This window comes from Rhinolophus ferrumequinum, chromosome X (genome assembly GCF_004115265.2).
Source record: "Rhinolophus ferrumequinum isolate MPI-CBG mRhiFer1 chromosome X, mRhiFer1_v1.p, whole genome shotgun sequence".
In the NCBI taxonomy this organism is placed as follows: Eukaryota; Metazoa; Chordata; class Mammalia; order Chiroptera; family Rhinolophidae; genus Rhinolophus; species Rhinolophus ferrumequinum.
In genome coordinates this window covers 114,737,726-114,762,654 of record NC_046284.1, presented here as the reverse complement: position 1 = coordinate 114,762,654, position 24,929 = coordinate 114,737,726, and the positions used below count along the sequence as shown (strand labels likewise).

Genomic DNA, 24,929 nt, shown 5'->3' with positions numbered 1-24,929 from the left:
GTTTGGGGATTTAACTGCCAAGTCTCCACCTTCAAGGAGTTTAAGATTTAGTGCGAGAAGCAGACTTGTGAAAGCAACAAAGTGCTTATTGAAATATATACGTATAAGCTTAAAACTAGTTATGAAACTTATTTACTACTCTCATTGTTACAATTTAATTCCTCATCACTTCTCACCTAGATTGCAATATTCCAGCTTTACTCTTTACGTTGCAAACCAGAGTAATTTACCTAAAACACAAATATGACTACAAGTCTCAACTTAAAAAGCTTTCAATGGTTCCCTGTTGCCTACAGAACGTAAGTAAATCTTAGCATGACATTCTAGGCCCTCTTCCATAACCTAGCCCCAGCCTACCTCTACCGCTGTATTCCTTGATACTCTCCAATTGCCCTTTAAATTCGATGGCCAAAATTCTTGCGGTTCTGGCAGATTTCACATTGTTTCACCTCTCTCAGTGCCTTTGCTTATGCTGATTTGTTAACCTTCTCCGGCTGGGTAAAAGCCGTCTTCTTTCAAAACTCAACTCATGCATCAGAAAAGCTCTCCCTGAATCTCAAAGTGGACTATTTATTTATTTATTTATTATTATTATTTTTAATTTATTGGGGTGACAATTGTTAGTAAAATTACATAGATTTCAGGTGTATAATTCTGTATCACATCATCTATAAATTACGTTGTGTGTTCACCACCCAGAGTCAGTTCTCCTTCCATCATCATATATTTGATCCCCTCAAGGTGGACTGTTTTAAGTACACTTAGTTGCCTGTACCATATTATCTGATTTATGTGTTGGTTCTTTCCTGCCTCTAGATTTTAACTCCCTTGGGAGCAGAGGTTACACCTTTGCAGCCCCAGGAGTTAAGTTCACCTCTACAGAGCAGTTCTGAATGGAAGGGGGTGGAGTCTGGAGCTTTGCCTGAGGTACTGATAGGTGGAACCGCAAAAGGAGGCGGAGCCTCGGGGGTAGTCGGACTGGGAAGCTAAGCGAGCTTCTGTGGGTAGGGTGAGGCTTCGTGACTGGATGAGAAAAAAACAAGTGTGACTTTAACTTCCTGGCCACGAGACACCCCACTATGACGTGGGGAGAACGTAGTGACAAGGCACTGGGGAAGCGCTAGGAGGGAAGAAATAATTCCAGGGCGGGGTAGGAGCTTACAGGAAGGAGACATCTACGTGTGCGGTGTTTCGGCAGGTGAGCCACCTACAGAAACCTGCGACTTTCCGTTTTTGGTCCGCCGGGGCGAAGCCACGCACCCCATTCTCCAGAGGGACCGCGCGGCGCCTGTGCTCTCTCTTAGGCCCGCCTCTTCCGGCCGGCCCTTGTAGGCGTGGCGACGCTGGCAAGATGGCGGCGCCCGAGACGTTGGTGCTTCCGGAGAAACCTAGGTAAGTTGGGCTGGGAGAAATGAGTTGGCGAGAAGAGGAGATGGAGCGAGCAGAGGCTGGGCATGGAGGAGGTGCAGGCAGGAAGGCAAAGGGAGCTAGGGCAAGTAAGCGAGCCGCCGCGGCAGTTCGAGCCGCTCCCGGGGTGCGCTTCGGACTCACACGGGCATCTGTGGGCTCCGGGAGACGAGGAGGGGAACAGGTGGCGGGATGTAGAGCTGCCTTCTGGGCGTGGGATAGCAAAGGCGTTGGTCAAATACATATTCTGTAGTGAAAACATGGGAAGAAAGATTTCACTCTCAAGCACCCGAGCGATTTCCTGTAACTGGGCGCGGAGGAGAGGGGAGCTCAGGCAGGCAGCGCTGCAGGTGCGGACACTGACGCTGGAGTGTGCATGTCTCGTTTTTTCCAGCCACAGAAAGTATAGGGCGGCCCTGAAGAAGGAGAAACGAAAGAAACGTCGGCAGGAACTCGCTCGATTGAGAGACTCAGGTAACGGACTTTTCATCCTGTTTTCTGTGTATTAAATTGAGTTCCTAACTTGAGGCCCCGGTGACAGAAAGAAGCCAAGTACAGTATCTGATAAAGAATTGCTGTGGCTACTGCCTCCCAAGTAAAGTTATGTTAGACCTATGTCAGAAACAACATTAAGGTACTACAGAGGGGGGGAAAAGTCATGGTGAATCATCACCCACTGCTTATGTGTAAGTATTTATGAACTATCTAATATTACAGGTGCAGGCATCATGAATTACAGCACCTAGCACAGCCCTTGCACATAGTAAGTATTCGGTGAATATTTTTCTTTGTCAAACCAGCAGGAGTCAAGGGTTTTAGACATTTTGCACGTTTCTCTCAAACTTGAGTAACGTAAGATACACTATTTATAAATCAACATATTTACAAATTACAAAACCGAGTGAAATTATACATTCAGTAAAAATCAAATCTACATTAATGTCATGTTATGGATGATGGGAAACAAGCTCACAACATGAATATGGTACTGATTGGAGTTTGGAATTCCACCACTACTGTTGTCCTGTGGTTATTTACTTTTTCTATTAAAATACTGTGGAACCTTCGTCTGCACTGGCTATGGTGTCATTTGGCCTTCATATGGCAGAATCTAACATTTATTTATATATTAAAGTTGCCTGTTTAATATAATGAAATTAGTACTACTAAGTTATAAAATTATATAGTAGTTATGAATGCGGGTGGAAGCAGTGAAATCACACAGTAGTGCTGGGTTATAATGATTGCCATCCAGGTTATCCAAAATATGCTTATTAAATTATCCTAGACATATGTGGTGACGGAAGGAGACTAGATTTTGGGTGGTTAGCACACAGTGGAAAATACAGATGATGTATTACAAAGCTGTACACCTGAAACTTATATAATGTTACTAATCAATGTTACCCCAATAAATTTAATTTTAAAAAAAATCAGAAATGAAGTGGAGACAAAAAAAAAAAAAAGCCCTAGACAATTCTTGAAGTCCACAGACCATGGCCTCAAGTAACCAGGATGTGGGGGCCGTGAGAAACATAACCATAGAGGTTTTATTTACCATTGGACTTGTCTAGTAATTATTTTAGTGGCAATGCTTGCAATATTTAGAATGCAAGGAGCAGTGTGTTTATTTGCAACCTTTGTTAGCATCTCCTTTTTTATTCATTCAGAACTAGTTCACCAGAGGTAGGATAAAGCATCAGGAATAAAAGTAAATACAGGGTAGGTTGCAGTTACTGATGTTCTTAGTGATCCCCCATCCCCTTAAAGTTCTCAGCTACCTTGCTCATTTAACCTGTTTTCTTCTAATATACTTTTTTTTAACCTCTTTTTCTTTCCCTATGTTAAATCCTATAGCTGTTGTTTGTATTGTGTTAATTTTTTTTCCCTTTGACTTGGCAAAGTGCATTTGTAGTGAGCCTTTGTGGAGAGGCAGGTGGATGGTGTCCTTTGGCATTTTACTCAGTGGAAAGATGCAGGTAACTGGTCTGCTCGGGATTATATGGCTAATGGCAGATCCAGGACTACACTTGTCTCTGGATGACTGCTCCTACTTTTGCCTCCTCCAACTCACAATTCATTACTTCATGTGCTTCATGAATATTGTAGCCTGCCAAACACTGCTGTTCATTATAGCACACATTGGATGGGCAGACGTTACCCAGAATGCTGCAATATAGAGATATTGTATAAGAATTGCCGTAAGAGTGAGTTGGCAAATGACTGGTAGAAATTTCTGGAACATCGACCTCTCAATTACAGGTAGCCTCTTTAGCACCCAGTTCTACTTAAAATAACCTGATATGAGCTTACTTGTCAGAAATTAAGGTAACATTAAGTATGAAAAGCAAGTTTTAAAGCCATAGCATGATTCCATGTATAGTTAACGTGTATAACAGATATGTTGTACGTGAATGATCAAATATATGCAAGGACACATATGTAGAGAAAATGCTACACCCAGAACTGTTGGTGATTACCTCTGTGGAGTGTGAGAGCTTGGTTTGAGGCAGGATGGGGGGTGTTGAGTGAGTCAGGCAACAGATGTTTTTGCATATCAGCTGTGTCCAGGCAGTGTCTAGTCGGTGGGCGTAAGTTAGCCAGTCATAGGCTCTGTGCCAGGTTCTCTGGAAGGCCTTTTGTGTACATTAGATCATTTAATTATCTGAATTATTAGATATTCTGTATGAGTTGGAACTCATCCTAATTTTTTTTTACTGATTTTTAATTTCAAGTGTTGAAATAATAAAGTTGACGTGCTTAAGAAAAGTAAATTATTGTAATTATCTAGGAGGACGCGAGCCTTTGGTGAGACCTATACTCAATATACATGACACAAGAGTTTTTTCCTTTAAGCCGAGATCTTCTGTTAAATTTCCTTAAAATCACTTCAGTTTTCCTCATTTTTTCCTTTAAATTTAAATTCTAAATAGGAGAAGATATGTGTTTATCTTCTCCTATGTTAAAAATTGCTTTCCATGTATTTATTTTGAAAATGTCCCGATGTACAGAAAGTTGAAAAAAATACTACCATAAACACCCATGAACGCTTTACCTAGATTTGCCAATTATTAACATTTTGCCTTTCTCTCTCTCTCTTTCTCTCTCTCTTGCTCTTTCTCTTGATGTAGATACATACGTACAAACTTTTTTCAGAACCCTTTGCATGTTAGTTGGAGACATCATGATCCTCACCCCTAAATACTTCAGCCTGCGTCTCCTAAGAATAAGGACCACAATACTAAACTTGCACCCAAGTAAAGGAACAGTAGTTCAATGATAGGATATGTGGGCCATATTTAAACTTTCTCAGACCCAGACTGATTATTTAGAAAAGCCCAAGCCAGTTGTCTGGTTGAATGCCCTGCATCTTGGATGGGTCTGTCTGCTCCTGATTAGCTTCGGGTTACACTTTTTTTTTTTTTAATAAATTTTATTGGGGAATATTGGGAGACAGTGAGTGTGTTTCTCCAAGGCCCATCAGCTCCAAGTTGCTGTCCTTCAATCTAGTTGTGGAGGGCGCAGCTCAGCTCCAAGTCCAGTCACTGTTTTCAACCTAGTTGCAGGGGGCACAGCCCACCATCCCATGTGGGAATTGAACCGGCAACCCTGTTGTTGAGAGTTCGCTCTAACCAACTGAGCCATCAGGCTGCCCCTCAGCTTACACTCTGTATGGCAAGATACCTAAAGCTGATGCTGTATACCTCTCATTGCATACATCAGGGGGCCTGTAGTGCCAGGTGGTTCCACTCCTAGCAATGCAAAATGTGGTCAGTGTTACCAGTCGTGTGGCTCCATTGTAAAGGATGTTTCCCCCTTTGTAATTAGTATGCATCTGTGGGCTGATATTTTGAGATGGTGTAAATATCCTCTTCTCAACAAACTTTCTCATCCAATGTTTTTAACACCTTTGTCCAAAATTAGTGTTTACAATGAGGGTTGCAAAAGTGATGACTTTTCTACTTAAGTCTTTCCTACATTTCTTAGTTGCCATTCTTCTGTAAAGATGGATGTTCCCTTCCACACCCCCACCACCTTTTTGAGTATCACTATGGAACCGTCGATTAATTTTTTAAATTTAATGTATTACCTATTACCATTGTTACTCTTTTGGATGCTCATGTTGTACCAAATTTGGAGGTTGGAGCCCTTATTATTAGAAAGTTATAAGAAGAGGTTCGTACCATGATTGTAAAGATTTAAAATAATGTATCTTTTTTTCCCCCTGAATTATTGACTAGGGTTTTGTGATACTCAGAGAGTTTAATAAAACATTTAAATTCCTTCAGGACTCTCACAGAAGGAGGAGGAGGAAGAATCTTTTATTGAACATCACCAACTAGAAGAAGAGAAGCTATTGGAGATAGAGAGGTCAGCACTGATCAAAGCACTTCTTGTGGACCCAGTTATTTCATTTGAATGTTATAAGTCTTTACTCACTAGTACAGATCGTCTTTATAAAATCTTGTACAAAATAGGTCTTATAAAATACTCTGGATAAAGTAAATCTCCAGCTGACAGGATAAACCTAGATGTCTTTTTTTTTTTTAATGGAAGTATTTTTCACTGTTTTTGCTAATTCGTGAACGTTTTTGAAAAATCAAAATAATTAAGAAGTATAAAAGGGCTTCATTGAATTCAACATACCTAAAGATAGTCACTGTTAAGAATATAAGAAAGTGTACATGTACTGTACATACATATTTCTATAATAGGGTGATATTTATATATACTTTTTTCTATAAATTGCTTTTTTTGCCAAATACATAGGACATTTATTTCAATGTTGATACAGAGATCTAATTCAATCATTTCAATGGCAACGCAGTATCCGCTGCGTAGCATAATTTATTCTTCATTCATAATTTATTGTTCTCTACTAGTGAATATTCAGGTTATTTACTATTATATAACATCCTCTTACTATGTACTATTTATATTATCTACTATTAGTTTATTATTAATTTACATTCAGGACTTTTATTACTATATTGAAAGTTGCAGTGAGCATCCATGACTATATATCCTTGGTAATTGTCCTAGTATTTGCCTAGAAATGAAATGGTTGGGATCAAAGGATAAGTACACGTGAAACGTAGATGGGCAGATAGGAAGCGCGTTGGGTTTGTAGTCTACAGCTCCTTCAACAGTGAATCACGGTGCCCATTTCCCCATACCTTCACTCACAATAGCTATTGATCAACTTTTTTTTCCTTATAATGACAATGATACTATTTTTTTTTTTTTAATTTTTTTTGGGGAATATTGGGGAACAGTGTGTTTCTCCAGGGCCCATCAGCTCCAAGTCGTTGTCCTTCAATCTAGTTGTGGAGGGCGCAGCTCAGCTCCAAGTCCAATTGCCGTTTTCAATCTTTAGTTGCAGGGGGTGCAGCCCACCATCCCATGGAGGGAATTGAACTGGCAACCTTGTTGTTGAGAGCTCGCGCTCTAACCAACTGAGCCATCCGACCACTCCTCCAGCAGTTCAGCAGTGGCTCTTTGTCTTCAGTGTAGTTGTGGAGGGCACAGCTCACAGTGGCCCATGTGGGAATCGAACCGGCAACCCTGTTGTTCAGAGCTTGTGCTCTAACCAACTGAGCTATCCGGCCGCCTGCTATTAATCAACTTTTAAAACTCCTGTTGTGAAAAGTTATATTTCATTGTTTCAAATGTGCATTTCTGAATCATTAGGCTTGAGTATCTTTTTATATGTTTTATTACCATGTTTCTCCGAAAATAAGACTGGGTCTTATATTAATTTTTGCTCCAAAAGACGCATTAGGGCGTAAGTTCAGGGGATGTCATCCTGAAAAATCATGCTAGGGGTTATTTTCCGGTTAGGGCTTATTTTCGGGGAAATACAGTACCTATTTGTAGATTGCTTAAGTCTTATATCTTTTGGGGGATACATTTTTTTAAGTTTGTTATGTAAGCAATGTTATTACTTGATTAAGGATTTTAATCCTTTATCTGTCATATGTGTGATGTATATTTTTCTCATTTTTTATCAATCCTCACTTGGCTTACAGCATTACTTACCATAATTTGATTTTCACATGGTCAACTTTTCTTATGATGTCTGGCCTTGGTGTCTGACTTAAAGAGGCCACCCCTATCCCAAGGTGACCAAAATAATCTGTTAACTTTTAGTATTTTTCACGGGGTAATTTTTTTTGTAAGTGGTACACAATAATTTGAATGTGCTTAATGCTACACGACTGTACACTTAAAAATGGTTAAAAAGGTATGGTGTGTATATTTTGCCACAATGGAAAATTAAAAAGTTTTAAAAGGAGAAAACTGTATAGACACTCTAGTTATTTAGTATGTTCACTGGAAATGCTGCTGCTTGTAATTCCTGTTTTCTACCTAAGCACATAAATAGGTGGTGAAATTATCAAAATGCCCCCCGCCCCCCAAATGCAATAGTGATTGGAACATGGAGTTGGATTCAGGATGCTGCTTACCAGCTGTATTCATGTTGCTTAATCTGTCTGAGCTTCAGTTTCCTTGCCTTAACTATGGAGATAAGTCAATCATAGTGCCTACCTCATGGAATTGGGCAGATTAGATGAGGCGATAGGTCTATAGTGCTTAACATAGTGTTGGCAGCTGGGAGGTGCTACAATAACTCTGGTTCTTACTACAGATTTCTGTTATGATGAAGATGACATACAGTTGACCCTTGAACAACACAGGGCTTAGGGGTGCTGACTCTCCGAGCAGTCAAAAATCGGCGTATAACTTTTTCATATACAATATGCGAGTCTCGACTATGGCTAAAAGACATGCTCCTAAAGCCTGCAGTTGGGATATATTTTCCCATAGAGTGTTTGAAATTGTGGTTAGGTCCCCAGTCTAGACGTAAAACCTTACTTAACTCCTAATGTCACTGAAGTGATATAGAACAATTTTTTGTATCTCATTTCCCATCTCCAGATTCAGTTGGAAAATGCAACTAAACACCTGAATGGCTAATAAACTTTTAAAATATAGCCCATTTTTAAAATTAGAAACTTGTGGTATTGGATGTCTGAGACCCCATTTTAAGATACCATAACTCTTTATCTTTCGTCATTTTAAAACATAAACTAGACACCTGCTTACTTTTATAATTCTTGTTATCTTTTCTTAAAATCTGGAGCTTTCTTCATTTTAAAGACATGATTATGATGTAGTTTTATTTTCCTCCTTTCAGCAGTTTTGGTGCTTGGGGCAAACCACAGGCATCTCTTAACTGGATAGAGTAGCAGTCCAGAGGTTTATGGTAAAAGAAGCCCGGTGTTCCTAGTGCTGCAATCCTGTTATTGCCACTTTTCAAATGCATAGAACAGGGAGGGTAGTACTTCCTGAGTGTGAAAAGTTGGATGTGGGCCTCTGAAGCTTGTTACTCACTTTATTGGCAGCTGAACATCACGGTGGCCAACATACAGGGAAAGTTGTAGTGTCGTTTTATGTAAAAGATGTCACAGACACGGAGTGTAGAAGTCGTGATTTTAAGTCATTACCCTCTAGGATGATAGTTGCTGAAATGGAGTGCTTTTCTGACATTGCTACTCATACTTCTGGTCTTCTTACCTCCACTTAACTGCTTTCTAGGAAATGTCTTCTGTGATAGTTTAATCATTCCCAAATACGTCATTTTACGTGTGTGTATGTATAGATTAATGCCCATTTCTTTTATTTGATTACATTATCACATTGCTAGGCAAAAATTGCATGAGGAATGGTTGCTACGGGAGCAGAAGGCACAAGAAGAATTCAGAATAAAGAAGGAAAAGGAAGAGGCAGCTAGAAAACGGCAGGAAGAACAAGAGGTACAGTATTATTAATCAGCTAACCAGTTAACTAACTAGTTAACCAAAAGTCATTAAGAATTACATGCCTTGAACTTAAAAAAAATGGATATCATCCATTTTACCAGTGTTGTTCAAGTTTTTCATTTGTTTGCCCGGTATGTTAAATCTTTTAAAAAGTGAATCTGAAAAAAATATTACTTTTCCTTCTTTTTCCCCCCTGTAAAGAGAAAGTTAAAAGAAGAATGGGAAGAACAGCAGAGAAAAGAGAAAGAAGAGGAGGAGCAGAAGCTACAGGAGAAGAAAGAGCGAGAGGTGATTGCTGTCACGGGAGGATAAACGCACTGCGTATCCTCCTAGTGAGATGTGCCATGTGGTGGGGTTGAAGAATAAGCTGTAGGCATAGCAGGGTTTGGACTTCGGCTTTTTGTTTAAAAAGGGATGTTTTTAGTATACGCACTAGAGTTTCCTTCGGACGCTCTTCTTTCCGGTCTGTGCAGTGGCGGATACCTTAAATTAAGGGTTTTGTCAGCTTTACTCCTCCTACCCTTTATACCAGAGGTTGGCGAGCTTTTTCCGTAAAGGGCCAAAGAGTAATGTCTTAGGCTTTATGGTCTGTGTGGTTTCTGTTGCAAATGCCCGACTCTGCCAGTGTGACGTGAAAGCTGCCACAGATAATCTGTAAATAAATGGTTGTGGCTGTGCTCCAATAAAACTAAAACTGTTTCATTTACAAAAACAGGCAGCTGGCCCCTGCTTTACACTATGTACCACTCTAGGGCAAATGGTGTTTTTCTGAGGTTCTATTATTTATGAGTTGACTTAGAGAAAAGTGTTTTGTAGTTTCCACATTTATTTAGTTCATAAGAGACTTAACTGCTTATGACATGTCAGCAAGAATTAGTCAATTGAAAGAATTCAGGAACTCACATGTGAGGAATTAGGAAATTTTTTTGTTATTAAATCTTGACTTCCTTTACAACTTGGGCTATAAACATAGTTTAAAAATCTGTAAGGTTATATGTACATATCTCCTGTATCTTCAGGATTGTTTATAAAGCTTGATTTGGTATATTTTGCTGCTGTTCCTTAACAGTGTATTTATTTCAAAGATAATCACAGCTCGTCTTTCCTTGACTGATTCATCAGGATGTATCTTTTGTAATACTGCTAAATTTGAATAGCATGAAAGTGGGTAGTTAATCACCTTCTCATGGGGGAAAATGCGTTTGCTTGCATCCTAGTCATGATGGGTTTGAAGCAGCCTCTATGACTTTTGTTTTTTATGTCTCAGGCTATCAGTTAATTCCAGTGCAAATTTTAGATAGCCTTATTGGAGCACTGCTTTACAGATAAGGCATGACCACACTAGGGGCAGGAAAATCATTTGGCGCTTGTCATTTTTTTTTTAGAGAGAGAGTGACCAATTCCCATTTTAACAGTAGGATATTCTTCCGTTAAGGTCTTTCTGGCATGAGATAAAAGCTAAGGCTTCTTTTCAGAAAGCTAAGGCTTTTGTTTCAAAGGAAGTCTGGCGAGACAATAAGGAGAAGTGAGTAAAATGAAGTAGATTCTAAGCATATATAAAGGGATATGCAAACCGTGTTTCTGCTGTGTGCTAGATCCTTCTCTCGATCCTCCTCTAGCTAGATTCTTCTCTATCCTTTGAAAGATAGAGCAGCAAAGATGACAGCCCTGATCTCATTGAGCTAGTTTCTAGATGGGAGAGCAAGCTGAAAAGGAAGCAAAAAAGCTCATTTTAAGTGCTGTAAGATCATGTTAAGTGCTATAAAGAAATAGAGCAGAGAGTCGTGTGATAGAGTGACTGGGGTAGGGAAATACTTCTTTAGATTGCCTGGTCAAGGAAGACTTTCTAAGGGGCCGATGTGTGAGCTGACACCTGAGTGCAAAGTTCTCAGGGAGAAAGGGGTCCGGGCGGAGGGAAGAGGCCTGAGCGTGGGGCTGAAAGAAGGTCAGGGCGCCTTAATCCTAGAGACCAAGAGCAGCGCGGGAGGCCAGGAGGGTAGGCGGAGTCGATCACTGAGGCCTCCTGGATTGGAAGGAGGAGTTTGCATTTTATGCTAAGTGTAATGGGAAACCATCGAAGGGTTTTCAAGCAGGGAGTGGCTTCATCTAATTTATATCTTTTACCTTTAACAGATTATTCTAACTTTTGTATAAAGGGATGGGATGGGGAGCTGTGACCAGGGAGGCAAGAATAGACATATGGTGACCGGTTAGAAAGCAGCTGTTCCAGATAGGACGGGGGTTTGGATGAGGGTTGTGCTTACTACAGAGAAGTATACAGATTGGGGGTGTGTGGAGGCAGTCAGTAGGACTCTAGACTTAATGGACAGAGGGGAAAGAAAAGGAGGGGAGTTCACGTCATCCACTTGTAGGTTTTCAGTTTGAACTGAAATGGGGCATTTCGATGGGTGAGGAGTAGGGAAGAACTAGGTTCTGTTTTGAGTGTGTTAAGTTACCGAGGACCCTTAAGTGACCAGGTAGAGTTATCAAGTGAGCAGTTAGACAGACGAGTCTTTTATGTAATGCTTTAAGGGGCTAGGAAAGAGTCGTCTGTTGACCATCATTTCAAAAGTCATTTAAATGCCCCCCAGGTGAAACTTTGCTGGCATACTGCAGGACTTCCTTTGCCTTAATGAAAAGTTCGAGATTTTTTGTCAGTCCTAATTACTATTGTTCATGTCCTGTTTTAGCATCTGTTGAATGTTTATGATGCTTCAGCTAGCACTGCATTTGATAATATTGATGAGTACCTCATCTTAAAAACTAGAATGTGGTATATATGTTCAAATATACTAAATATTACTGTTACTGAAACTAGCATAAGATGATATTTTCAATATTTTGCAATCTGAGCCATTAAATGTCCTGTTCGAATAAAAACTCTCAGCTATATATCCTTTGAAAGCTTTCCAGAACATCTGTGCTGTAGAAAGCAAATTGGAATCTGAAGCCTTTCGTAATGCGTGGGTTTTTAAAAATTGTTATACATGACATTCTTAACCAGAGAAACCAGATGTGACTTACCTGACTTCCATGTTTTCATTAATCCTATGTTTGCACCATTTGTAGGAAGCTGTGCAGAAGATGCTGGAGCGGGCTGAAAATGAGGTATTTTCGAAACCTTTCGTTAAGAATTTGAGACCAAAGAACATTTCTTTAAAAACAATACTTCCGGTAGTGTTAATTTTAAGGTAGGCTGTTTAGATCACATCTGAATAACTGGAATCACTTCTGTGGCTCTGTGATTTATGCAACAAGAAGAACCACAAAAACTTACTGACGAACATAAGCAAATAGTATCGAATCACCCCTGTGGATTGTACTTGTTCATAAACAGGTACTTAATGTATAGATAAACAACATCACACACTCTTACCCCCGCTGGACGGTTTAACTTGCTTCACAGTAATCTTGATTTCTCTCAGTGGTGGTTCCCTAACAAGGCCTTCGACCCTTTTCAGAATGGATGGACACAGGGAAACTTCGGTGACTGCTCCTGGTTGCCGTAGTGATGCCTGATAATGGCCAACAACGGAACCAAGAGAAACACACAGCTGGTGTCTCAGCACAGTTGTTTGTAAAGCCTCGATCGCATGTTACCACTTAAATGTCTATATTCTTAAATGAATCTGTTTTTATTTTTGACCGAAATATTTGAATACATTTTAAACAATTCTTCATGGAATCGTACACCACCAGTTAACTCATGGTTATTTTCAACAGCTGGAAAATGGTACCACATGGCAAAACCCAGAACCGCCCACCGACTTAAGAATAGTGGAGAAAGATCGAGCTAATTGCCCATTCTACAGCAAAACAGGAGCTTGCAGATTTGGAGATAGGTAACTCAATTTGCTTTATCATGTCAGAATCAAATCAGACTCAAAATGTTGAGGTTTTTGAGTTCCGGTTTTGCGGGTGGCATGGGCTTCAGTTTGAAATGTTCAGCTTGAGAGCTTGTCTGGCGATGCTAGCAGGGGAGCGCAGCTACTCAGATATCTTTGACTGAAGAACAGTCCTCTATCAAGGAAGATTGTCCTTTCTGATCAAGAGCACGGCTTCGGGAGGGCTGCACATGGAGCGGTGAGGGAGGAAGGGGATACACGCCTAGCCAGCCAGATCAGCCCGGTCAACCCCAGCGATCAATGGGGTGACAGATGTCGCTGCCAGATCGCCCTCACATCCAAGTTTGAAATGTTCACGGTCAGGCGTCTGCTGTGTTCTTGCTGCATCTCCAGTTCCCTGGCTGTTCACCTCTGCTTCCCGCGGTCCTGTTTTCTGGGGTGCTTAGCCCACGTGTCTGACAGGGCTTCCTTTGCATCCCTTGCACAGCTTGATGAAGATCTTTTGCTTTTTGTTTTCTGCCTGTGCTTGCATTAGTCCACGTGGGACAACTTGGATGGGAAAATCATCTATTTCAAGAGACCTGAGCAGTCTGGCTTTATTTCTTAAATGACAAACACTGCACAAAAGATACTTTAAAAAATTGGCATGCCTACAGGGATAGCTGTGAAAGACAGGCTCTGAGTGAAAGGAGGAAAATTATTCTAATTCATCATTCTCAGTGTGCTCCGACACAGGAGCAGATCCTGGGTTCAAGCACTGGCCTTAGTGGTTGTCACTTTGGGGAAGTTACTTACGTGCTCCATGCCTTAGTTTCCTCATCTGCAAAATGGGGACTGAAAATAGTATCCCCCTTATAAGGGGGTTGTGAGCCTGAAATGGATGAATGCAAGGAAAGCAGGTAGCACGGTGCCAGGCACGTGGCAAGCCCTCTCAGAGTGTTTGCTGGTGTTTTCATTTTTTTATTGTTGCCCTTATTCTCTGAAACGCTCTTGTCTCCTGCGTCTTTTGGGTCATTGATTTTGTAGCAAGACGTTCATGTGGAGAACTAAGCACTGATATCTTCATTCATTTAGCAAATACTGGTTTATACCTACTGTCCTACTATATGCCAGGCAATGGTGATTTTTATAATTTGGCCTGTTTATGACTGAACAACTCAAATAAGGTACATAAGTCATAATGGTGAATGAATCCATCTGAGGATCTAATTATTACTATGCATTCTGCGGAAGAAAAGATCTAATTGTATCGTAGTGTCCTATTCCAAAAAGGGATGTAAATTGGCAATTTCACGTGTATTTAATGAGAAACTATGTCATCTCTCATGTTTCTCTTATTCATAAAATTATCCATGGTAGTTTTATTTCCTTCTTTGAAAATGTGAACCTTCTCTATCATTCGCTTCTATTTCTTTTTAAATGTAAGCCTTCATACTATTTTACAATTTTTAAGAACAGTGTTTCTCAACCCTTGGATGCATGTTAGAAGCATCTTGAAAGCTTAAAAAAAATTGTCTTACCTCAAATGCAGTAAATCTGAGTCTCTGCGACTTGGGAAGCCTTATTTTTGGAATGTCTTCAAGTGTTTCTAATGTGCTCTAGGATTGAGAGCCACGAATGTAGGATATATAACTCCTTTTATATTTTAAAGCTAAGATTGTATACACCCAGAATATCTGTGAAAGGATTCACAGGATCTGGTCAGTACTGAAAGCTTCCTCCAGAGGAATGAGAGAGACTTTATTCCCCTTTGTACCTTTACAAGTGTTTCCCAAATGTGTGCTCAATTTCATCAAGTAATAGTATGGTGTAAAACACCCCAACCAAAGAAAAAATGTACAGTGAATTACCTTTGAAAGGCAGTATGAGTTCACATCTGTGTGGGTAGTTGAACAGATCACATTTAAAGTTTTCCAGCTGCAGGATTCCTCACTTATGATGTGTATCTAACATTTCCTTGAATTTTAAGACTTGTGGTCATCTGATTCTGGACTCTCCTTCTGTTCTGTTGGGCATAAATGAGAGAAGGGGAGATGTTTTAAATGGTTTCAGGACATCAGTTGACAGTATGTATTTGTGGAAAGGAAAATGGACTGTCAGGTTCTCAAAACCCGAGTCGTTTCAAGAAAATATTGACAGTGGTCAGATTAGTTTGTGAACATTTCTTAATATTTAATAAGCATATGCAATTTTACCATCACAACTATAAAAAAAAAAAGTATGACAGCTATTTGGATGTTTTCATCTTGCAAGTGATGAGTTGTGAAATAAAATTCTATGAAACTGTTAGTTACAAACTCCAGCACCATCCCTTCAGACAAAAATACGGTGCCCCTTTATACGGTGCCCCTTTTATAGGGAGCCACAGGGACTTACTTGCTCCAGATCACGCAGCTCTTCTGTTGGAGTTTGTCACATCATCAAACACTTTCATAGCCGAAGCATCCCTTTGGTGGTTTTGTTTTTGTAATTATTAGAATTCAATTCGCGAAACTATCTAATGTTGATTTTTTTTTTGGAGTCACAGCTTTGAGGGGAGTTATTATTTTTCTCCTAAAACAACATAATTACTGCTGAAAAATAAAACTTATTTACTGGGGTAGTTGTTTATACCTCGCCAATTTCCAGAAGTGATTTAAAGAAAGTTCACAATCTCCTACACTAAGTTTAGTAAAATAAATTGAAATCAAAGAAAGGAGATGAAAGTGAGTTGTTGTGAATGTGTGGTACATTTGGCCCTGGGTTTTAATACATCGCAGGCGATGATGAGCTATGTAGTTCTTACCAAAAAGGAAGAATGAACAGTATCTTGGGAATGACAGAGCTTTTCCTGGCAGCAGGTTCGAAATGTTTCTCCCATGGAGTGCTGTATAAAGACATCGAGTAGGAAGGCAGACAACTTGGATAGATGTTTTATTAACAGTTGTATAGGTAATTTTCATGAGAATGTTTCTTATAGAGACCTTCAATAAATGATTACAGTCTAACTGGAACATATATATGAGGACAGTGGTGGTGGGTACCTGGAGTACTCCCTTGAAAAGAGAAAAAGAGGCCTAGTCAGTTAGCTATACCCGGGGGGCGTTGGAGACTAGAGACCCACACTGTTTATTGGCTGTCCTTGGGCTAAGGTAACCTGTATGGGATTTTGTGGCAGTCTTACTTGATTCCAGTATCTGAGTAATGGGTAAACAGCAAGTCCTAAACCAGGGGTTCCCAAACATGGCTGACTTTCAGGACCAGGTGGGGAGTTACTTTGAAAGTGTGGATTCCCCCACTCTTTAGGTCTGAACAGATGGTCTGGGGCAGGCCTGAGAAATCTCAGTTCTCCCCAGGTGATTCTGCGAATCACACAGGCTGGGTACCAGAGCCTTCCCAAGTATCTCTTGTCTTAGCTGACTTTTCAGTAGGTGTCATAGGGCTGGCTCATCGTATGGCCTCTCTCCAGGCCAAGGGGTCATTTTCCCTGGCCGGGGACTTTGGTTCTGTTCCAAAACTCAAACGCTCGTTTGACACCCTGGGAACTAGAGCCAGGTTCATTCACATATAATAAGCGTGTGAGCAGAATTTTAACCTTGTTAAATTGGTTTCTTGTTGAATCCTGCATGTGCTTCATACTTGTAACATTTTGATTCCCTGCTAACACTGCCAGCTCGGTTGAATCCTCGCTCTGTTCTGTCAGTTATACTTGGGAAGGTGCATCTCATCACAGGGGCTCTTACTGAATGATCTAGGAGGTCCTTTGGGAAATAGAAAATTTCACATTCATGAACACTGCACATTTCTGAGCTGCACACGCTGTGGGGGCATTCTGGATGCATTCTCTCTAGGTGCACAGATGCATATTATAGACCTGGAAAGGGAGTATGAGTTAAACATTTAGTCATTTCAGGGCCATTGTTTTTTCCAGTACTTGCCTAGTTCTTCAACTTTTTTTTCTTCCTAAGTTCTGGGGATTTTTTTTTTTTTCTAAAAATTTTGTCCTAATCACTTTTTTAACTAGAAGCCTAATCAGGAAAATTTTGATGATTTGGAATCTTGAGCTACATTTTTTTCCTCATTTTAGAAAGAAGTAAATAAAATAAACTCATATAAAAGATTTTTTAAAAAATTGCTCAGGTACAGCCTGGTCCAGTTTACACTATGAAAACAACATTGAGCCTCCTTCAATTAAGTAAAAATTAATTACACTTATCTCCTATAATGAACAGGCAGGAATAGACTGTAGGTTACTCGAGTCGTTTGGATCCTCTCTTACCAGGCATGTGACTTGGGTAAGTGTGCTTCCCTAGGCCTCAGCTTCCTTCTTGGCAAAGTGGGGGAAATACTAGCCCCGACCGTCCTAACAGGTTGCAAGGATCAATGGGAAAAATTTTTAAGTGTCATGAAAATTATGAAACGCTATACATATATGAGATTGAGATACTTCTTTAGCTAGAAACAGATACCATCTTCTCTAAACATCTGGTTAGTTGAAGATTGTGTAGAACCGGGCTTGTAGTGTTCTCACCTTCCTCCTAAGTCCCACATAGGATATGTATGTGCCTGTCACCATAATCTGTCATGCCAAGGGACCTTCTTTTTCCCTATTCTTTCACATGTGTAAGGCTTCCTGAACTTCATCAACAGGCAGCTGAAGGGCATATGAACTTGGACATAATTCCCACCTTTACATTTTAATGAGTCAATATATTGGTCAGTCTTCGAATAGTTTTCTTAAGTGTTGGAATTTGATGTGTCTGAATGGGTTTTATCTTACAATTAAGTCGAAACAGCCAAGTTACTTGAGTCTCAAAGTTTAAAGACAGCTCTTTGTGTGTCATTTCTATTAGACTGCTGAATTGAAGCTTTTCTCTCATATGCAGGTGTTCACGTAAACACAATTTCCCGACATCAAGTCCCACCCTTCTTATTCGAAGCATGTTTACTACGTTTGGAATGGAGCAGTGCCGAAGGGACGACTATGACCCCGACGCCAGCCTGGAGTACAGCGAGGAGGAGACCTACCAGCAGTTCCTGGACTTCTATGAGGATGTGCTCCCGGAGTTCAGAAACGTGGGGAAGGTGATCCAGTTCAAGGTGGGCATGCACAGTGCACGTGGGAGGGCGCCGCTTCCCTTCCCTCCAAAGTCCCCAGTGGGGCGAGAGAGCTAGGGCACAGGCTCTCCGCCTGCATGGGGACGTGTGCCATGGTGCAGAGCCTGGCCCGCTGTCGGGCACCCAGGCGCTCGTGCCTATTACTTCCTTCTCTTGGTAGAGGTATTCCCTGAAACTATGTGCTCGCATGAAAGTTCCTGGGTGCCAGGGACTGGATGGAAAAGGCTCTTTCATCTCTTCAGTACCTTTGTGGGCCAACTCGTCCCCAGCCAGTGAATTCTTTGCATAAGGTCTGTGCAGACAGCGTTCAGTTCGACGCTGCATACGATGGAGAAGGCACTGCCTCGCTCCACTGCCGGTCCCACGTAGAGCTGCGGTGTACACAGTGCCGCGCCGCTCCACGGACTCCACTTACCGAGTTTGTTGTTGCATTGTGTTGATGGTGCCTGCTTGGAACTGCCACCCAGTTCTTACTTTGGAGCTACCCTGGACTGTAAATTTTGATTCCCCCCCCCCTTTTTTTTTACATTGATTTTATTCATTGGATACTTTCAGTACTGAAAATAGTGTTCCCAAGGTCATCGTCTGTGATGCAGCATATGGGGTGAAAAAGGGACACATTCAGAGTACACAGAATTATTCTGGCACATTCCTTAAGGCGAGAGTAAAGTCAGATGTAGTAGCCACTACTCCCGGGACCCAGTAGTGGGACCTACCGCAGTGAAGCTTCCTACTTGGTTTGTGATTTGATCAGATCCAAACCGGAAATGATTCTGTTATGTTAGATTGGGGAAAATGTCCCATAATTTGGGAAAAGACAGGAATAAAGCTGTGGGTTTATGTTTTTTTTTTCCCTGCTAGTTGGAAATGACAGTGGAAAGTTGGAACAGCTAAAGAATAGAGCGACTGCTAACCAGCAGCACTTCTGAAGTTCAAGGCTATTCTTCTTTCTACTAATTTCAAGATTTTTTAAATTTTTAAAAAAATTTCTTCCCCCTTTGCCATTTGTTTCTGTTGCGTGTGCCTTCCTGTCTTCGCACTACTTCTCAGCACAAGCAGTCAACACTAAAGCAGCAATGCCTGACCACACACAACACGGTGCCATGTTAGTGCAGTTGGTCTAGGCCTGCACTCTCGACCATGTCACCTTACCCCTTTGTGCCTTTTCCTCATTTCGAAAGTAAGGGGATTAGACGACATCAGCGGTTTCCTTCGTGGGGTCCCTGCATTATACTGCTCCGTGAAGTTCATGGTGGAACCGCTTTCGAAACTTCAGACTGGTTGGTAGAAATCACCATTATTTGTAGCAAGCCACCCACTAACCTCGGTGTATTTTTTTCCCTTTTGTTTAGAATTCTGTCAGCCAAGCTCATGCTAATCACATTGGCAGTTATAAATGGAAAGCTGTTTGTTTAGTAAATTTTTAGAAGGAAAATTTCCAAAAGATTAGATTCATCATGAAAAATTAATAATGTGTCCTTGGGAACCACTGGCTTAAGTGGTCTCTGAGGTCCCCGGCGCTGCTGAGGTGGGCCTCCTTCGAAGGTCGGTGGCATAAACTGTTGGTCAGTACGGATCCTGCCTCTTTTTGGATGTGCTAATAAAAATACTTGGGAATAAATTTCTAAAATTACAGATTTATTTTGAAAATAAAAGCTAAACATTAGTATGAATATTTGAGGCCCTTTTTATACCATTATATAAAACCAAATCAGATGTGTCATTTTTGAAGGCAAATGATCAGATGTTCAACCTAAGGAGTCAGAGGAACACTGCATATTAAAATGAGATGTGATTCACATTTTCAGGTAAAATATTTTCAGGTAAAAAAGGACCAATTCTCTTAATACCATGAGTGGGTGAGGTATGTGAAGTAGTAAAACCCCTTCAGAGGGCAGTTTGTCGTTACCTAGTGAAGTTGAAGGTACTTGTCACCCACAGATCGGCACACTACTTATAGCTGTGCGCACTAGACACATCTGTGCACCCAGACACGTATTCCAGAGTGCTGACTGCGCACGGTTTGTTGATGAAAAATTGGAAGTACCTTGGCTATCTCAGAGGAGTGGATAAATTAATGTGGTAATTTGATATATCCAGTATACAGTAGTTCAAATGAGTCATTAAGTTTATGGGATTACATCTTGGAAAAAGAAGGTGGAATAAATACTATTTATATAGAATTTAAAAATGTACAAAGCAATGCTATACATGGTTTGTCAATGTATATACATGTTTCTTTGCATATGTATTCATAAATGTTTATGACCATGTGTACATAATAGATAATGCATGTCTGTGTATGTGTACACATAACACGTATGTACTTTATGGCACACACATGATATGTGTATATGTGCTTCTGTGTGCGTGTAGCTATGGATATTTGGGTGCATGTGTGTGTATTCCTGTTTGGAATGTAAAGGATACCTCAGAATAGTGTTCGTTTATGGGATGGAGGGGGGAGAATAGGATGGAAGGACTTCAACTGGGTCTTTAGTGTTTTACGCGTTTAAACATTCTCAGTCAAAAAAGGCAAATGTTAGTGTGAAGTCTGAGTGGTGTATACATGGGCTGATTTCTGTTCTCTGTATTTTTATGTAAACATTTCCTATCTATGGGGGCAGGGGGAGTCTGGACCAACAGGGATCAGATGGTTGGGGCCCACATACCCATGTATGCTGAAGTATGCCTAAGTAGATGTGAGAGTGGGGTAGTATCTCGATTTTGAGATCTTTAGTTGATCACTCGGTTTGGTAATGTTGGCCAGACGGAGTGCATTTGATGACTGTAGAGGGCTTCTTTCCCTTAGTTTTGTTTTGTTTTGTTTTGTAATGATAGAATTCTTTCTTGCCCCCAGGTCAGCTGCAATTTGGAACCTCATCTGAGGGGCAATGTGTATGTTCAATATCAATCGTAAGTATCCTGAACATAAAATGTCTTCACATTCTGTCACAGTAGTGTTGTGATTATGTTGACATCTGGGATTTTTCCACTGAAAATGGAGCTTTCAGATGCATGGTAGTTTTAAAAATGCGAATATTAAGAGCTGATACAGAAATATAGAAGGGATTTGAAATGAATACCTTTGTATTTCTTTCTTTGCATACTTGACAAAGTTTTTAATCTTTTGCAATATAGTTATTTTTTTTACTTATATAATTTTAATAATTAAAATACAAGCTGAAAAGGGATAACTAGAATAGAGAATAGAAACGTATAAATCGAAAGAGCAAGAAATTGAAGCTCCAAATATTCTCAGTGTACAGCTAGTGTATCATTTCTGCTCAGTTTGCTGTTTGCTGGGGTTGTGCCATGGCTAAAGGGTTAAAAGAGCCATTGTAATAAGGAGAACGGCAGTCCTAGCCAAGGAAGAACAGGCTCTCGACAATCGAAGACACTTCTGCATTTTTAAGAGGCCAATCTTTTGGTTTAAGAAGCTTTGACGCAAGCCTATTTCCATACATCAGAACCTCTCAGAGGGTTAGTAAGAGGCCTCCTAAGTAGATTGTGAGCTGCAGGAGCTTGAATGCTCTAATGGGTACTCCCTGGGTAGCACGAAACCAGTGAGCTTGGTGGTCCTACAAGAAACTAATAAAATGGTTAACAACAGGATTAATCTACATATTAGAACGTTACTGTAAAATGCAGCCTTTAATTTGTGGTTTAAAGGGAAGAAGAATGCCAAGCGGCCCTTTCTCTGTTTAACGGACGATGGTATGCAGGACGACAGCTTCAGTGTGAATTCTGCCCAGTGACCCGGTGGAAAATGGCAATCTGTGGTAAAATACAACATGATTTTTTCCCCCAGTTGTTCCACTGTTACATAAAGGGACAGTCTCTGAAAGGGGTGAAACATAGCTTTTACCTCATGCAGTAGATGAGCCAAAACGATTACATAAAGGACATCCCATGTAAGATCTGTAACAGACCTTGCGGGTCACTTTATGCATGAGATGATTGAGGTCACAGTGTATCAGTGACAGTTGGGGCTAGAATTCCAGTCTTCTCATCCTCACTCCTGGGCTGTGTGTCTGACACTTCAGGAAGCCCGAGATGCGTGTGTGTGGGAAGCCATCGTTCCCTTATTGCGGTTTCAGAGGTGTTTGTTATTCATTGGCTCGCCTCACGAGAGCTGTTTTTCCCCCCATCTTTATCCCTAATGAATCTTTGGGTATCTTTGCCACCTAAAACATTACCTGTAACATTCCTGCCTTACTTGAAATACATGCTTTTGTATGATGTCATGAGGGCCCCTTCAGTCAGGCTGACTCATCGACAGGAAATGAGTCAGTCCTTTGAATAGCCAACAATTTTGGTGGCCTCCTTCTCTTTTGATACCTATTGGATGGGCTTAGCCAAACTATTGTTGAGGTACCCGGAAGCGAAGAGATGGAGCTATCAGGCCTTAGGGGAGCGCTTCTCTGACCCTTTACTTTTCCTTGCTTTGCACATGCCTGCTTAAAACCTTATTGAAAAATCTGTACTTTATACATAAAGTCTGAATCGTTGCCAACCAGATCTTAATGGAAGCTGTCAGTTAAAACCATTTATTGAAGGAGGGGAAAAAAGTTTAGAATTCCTTGCTTCGGAAAACCAGAAGAACCATTACACTTTAAGTTTAAAGGTTTGGGCTGAAAGAAATGGAACTGATTTCTCCATAAAGGCAGTTACTTTTGTCAGTTTCTGGGAATCCAGTGTGATTTCGGTGAGGTGTTTTTTTGGTTTTGTTTTGTTTGTTTGGTGACGTGCTTCTCAGTGTGACTTTGACTCACCCAAAGCAGGAGACTATTTCACTTGTTATTTTAAAATAACAACGTGGTTATTTTCCCTAGTAAGTAATGATGTTGAGCATTTTTTCATGTCCTTGTCATTAGTCATTTGTATATCTTCTTCGGAGAGATGTCTATTCAGATACTTTAATTAGGTTACGTCTTTTTATTACTGAGTTGTAAAAGTTGTTGGTATATTCTATAGACCAGTCCCTTATTACAGATACGCTTTGCAAATATTTTCCCCCATTAGGTGGGGGTTGTCTTTTCATTTTGATAGTTTTCTTTGAAGCACGAAAGTTTTAAATTTTGGTGAAATCTCATTTATCTTTATTTTTTTTGCTTGTGCTTTTGGTGTCATATCTGATAATCCATTGCTTAGCTCAGTGCCATGACGATTTTACTTGTATGTTTTAGAGTTTTATAGTTTGTCTTACATTTAGGACTCTGCTCTATTTTAACTTTTTGTATATAGTATGTGGTATGGAGGTATTTCACTTTTAACTGTTTTACATATTTGGGGAATGTACTGCTTTTTAAAAAATGTTTGAAAACCCGAGAAGGATCTCTAAGGTGTTCAAATAGGTTTCACCTTTGACAAGAATCTTCCATATTAAAAGCACTTGGTAAACTAAAGCATTAGGCCAGTGTTGACGATCTTCTTAAAGTGTAAAGAAAGTCCAAATCCTCCACTTCCAATAGGCCCTCCCTTCTGGCCAGTGGTTCTGTCCTGCCACCAGCATGACCTGAAAGCACGCTGCCACAGGGACTCCGAGGGCTGCAGCTTCAGTGTTAATTAGGAATCTGCTTTGTCAATGAGTGGGATTGTGAACCCTAGAAACAATTATGTGGTCGCCATTTGCTTGGTTGCACTCCATACCATAATCTACTAGAGGAACGGGGTAATCTGGTTAATTAAGACTTCGGATTGGTTACTTTTCAGAATGCCACTTGTTAGAGTATTAGAATATTTTTCAAATCTGGGAACCACAACTGTAACATCAGATTATTGCAAGTGCCTTTTAAATGATTCACAGTAGAAAATGTTCTGTTACACCCAAACATCAGAAATGTGCAAACATCAGAAATGCACCGTCTAAGAAGGATAAAAGCGGCAGCAATAAATGCCATTTTCTTACTGTGCTATTGCAGGTTTATTTGAAATACAACAGTGTCCAAGAGGAAAGCACTGCAACTTTCTTCATGTGTTCAGAAATCCCAACAATGAGTTTTGGGAGGCTAATAGGGACATCTACCTGTCTCCAGATCGGACTGGGTCCTCTGGGAAGAACTCCGAGAGGAGAGAGAGGATGGGCCACCGTGACGAATACTATAGCAGGCCCAGGCGGAGGAGAAGCCCGAGTCCCGCCCACTCCTACAAAAGGAATGGGGAAACTGAGAGAAAAAGGAGAAGTAGCCACAAGGGGAAGAAATCTCACAAACACACATCAAAAAGTGGGGAAAGGCACAGTTCACGAAGCAGAGGAAGAAAAAGGGACCGGGGCCGGGGCCGCCATAGCCGCAGCCGCAGCCACAGCCGCAGCCGCAGCCGCAGCCGCAGCCACAGCCGCAGCCGCAGCCGCAGCCCCTCTAGGTCCAGGAGTCATGGCGGGAGGAGGTCAGGTAGTAGAGACCGAACTGTTCTGAGTCCCAAACGCAAATAAACTGCTATTGCTCTGAAATAAATGAGTATCTCATTATGGCTGCTACATATCTGGGTGGAGGGCTCTGAGCTCAAATGGGTTAGCAAGTCTGGCAGAACCCTCTAACCTGGAACCCCGTTTTAAAATCCTCTTATTATAATTGGTGTGTTTAGTATAGAAAACCTAAAATATATAAATACGAAAATTACTTGCAATCCTAACCCTTACAGATAACCAGTTAACACTGGAGCATTGCATTAGTCTTTTTTCTCTAATGGATGTGCATTTTTTACACAAACATCTTATATGGCTACAGTTGAATGTGCTTTTTTGCACTTAAAA

At 40.7% G+C, this 24,929-nt stretch overlaps 2 protein-coding genes across 2 annotated transcripts in view; both read left to right on the top strand.

The window, feature by feature from the left end:
- Positions 1-1,331, top strand: part of CA5B (carbonic anhydrase 5B) — a 40,634-nt gene extending 39,303 nt beyond the window's left edge. The window contains exon 9 of the mRNA XM_033104831.1: positions 1,199-1,331. The gene's annotated coding sequence lies outside the window, so the exon portion shown is untranslated. The remainder of the gene's footprint in view (positions 1-1,198) is intronic.
- Positions 1,266-24,622, top strand: ZRSR2 (zinc finger CCCH-type, RNA binding motif and serine/arginine rich 2). The gene is made up of 11 exons (XM_033104812.1): positions 1,266-1,392; positions 1,802-1,881; positions 5,697-5,778; positions 9,116-9,224; positions 9,432-9,518; positions 12,300-12,338; positions 12,954-13,072; positions 17,941-18,154; positions 21,033-21,088; positions 21,845-21,954; positions 24,097-24,622. The coding sequence occupies exons 1-11, from the start codon at positions 1,352-1,354 to the stop codon at positions 24,606-24,608; spliced, it is 1,449 nt and encodes a 482-aa protein (XP_032960703.1). The 5' UTR covers positions 1,266-1,351; the 3' UTR covers positions 24,609-24,622.
- Positions 24,623-24,929: the final 307 nt, after the last annotated feature.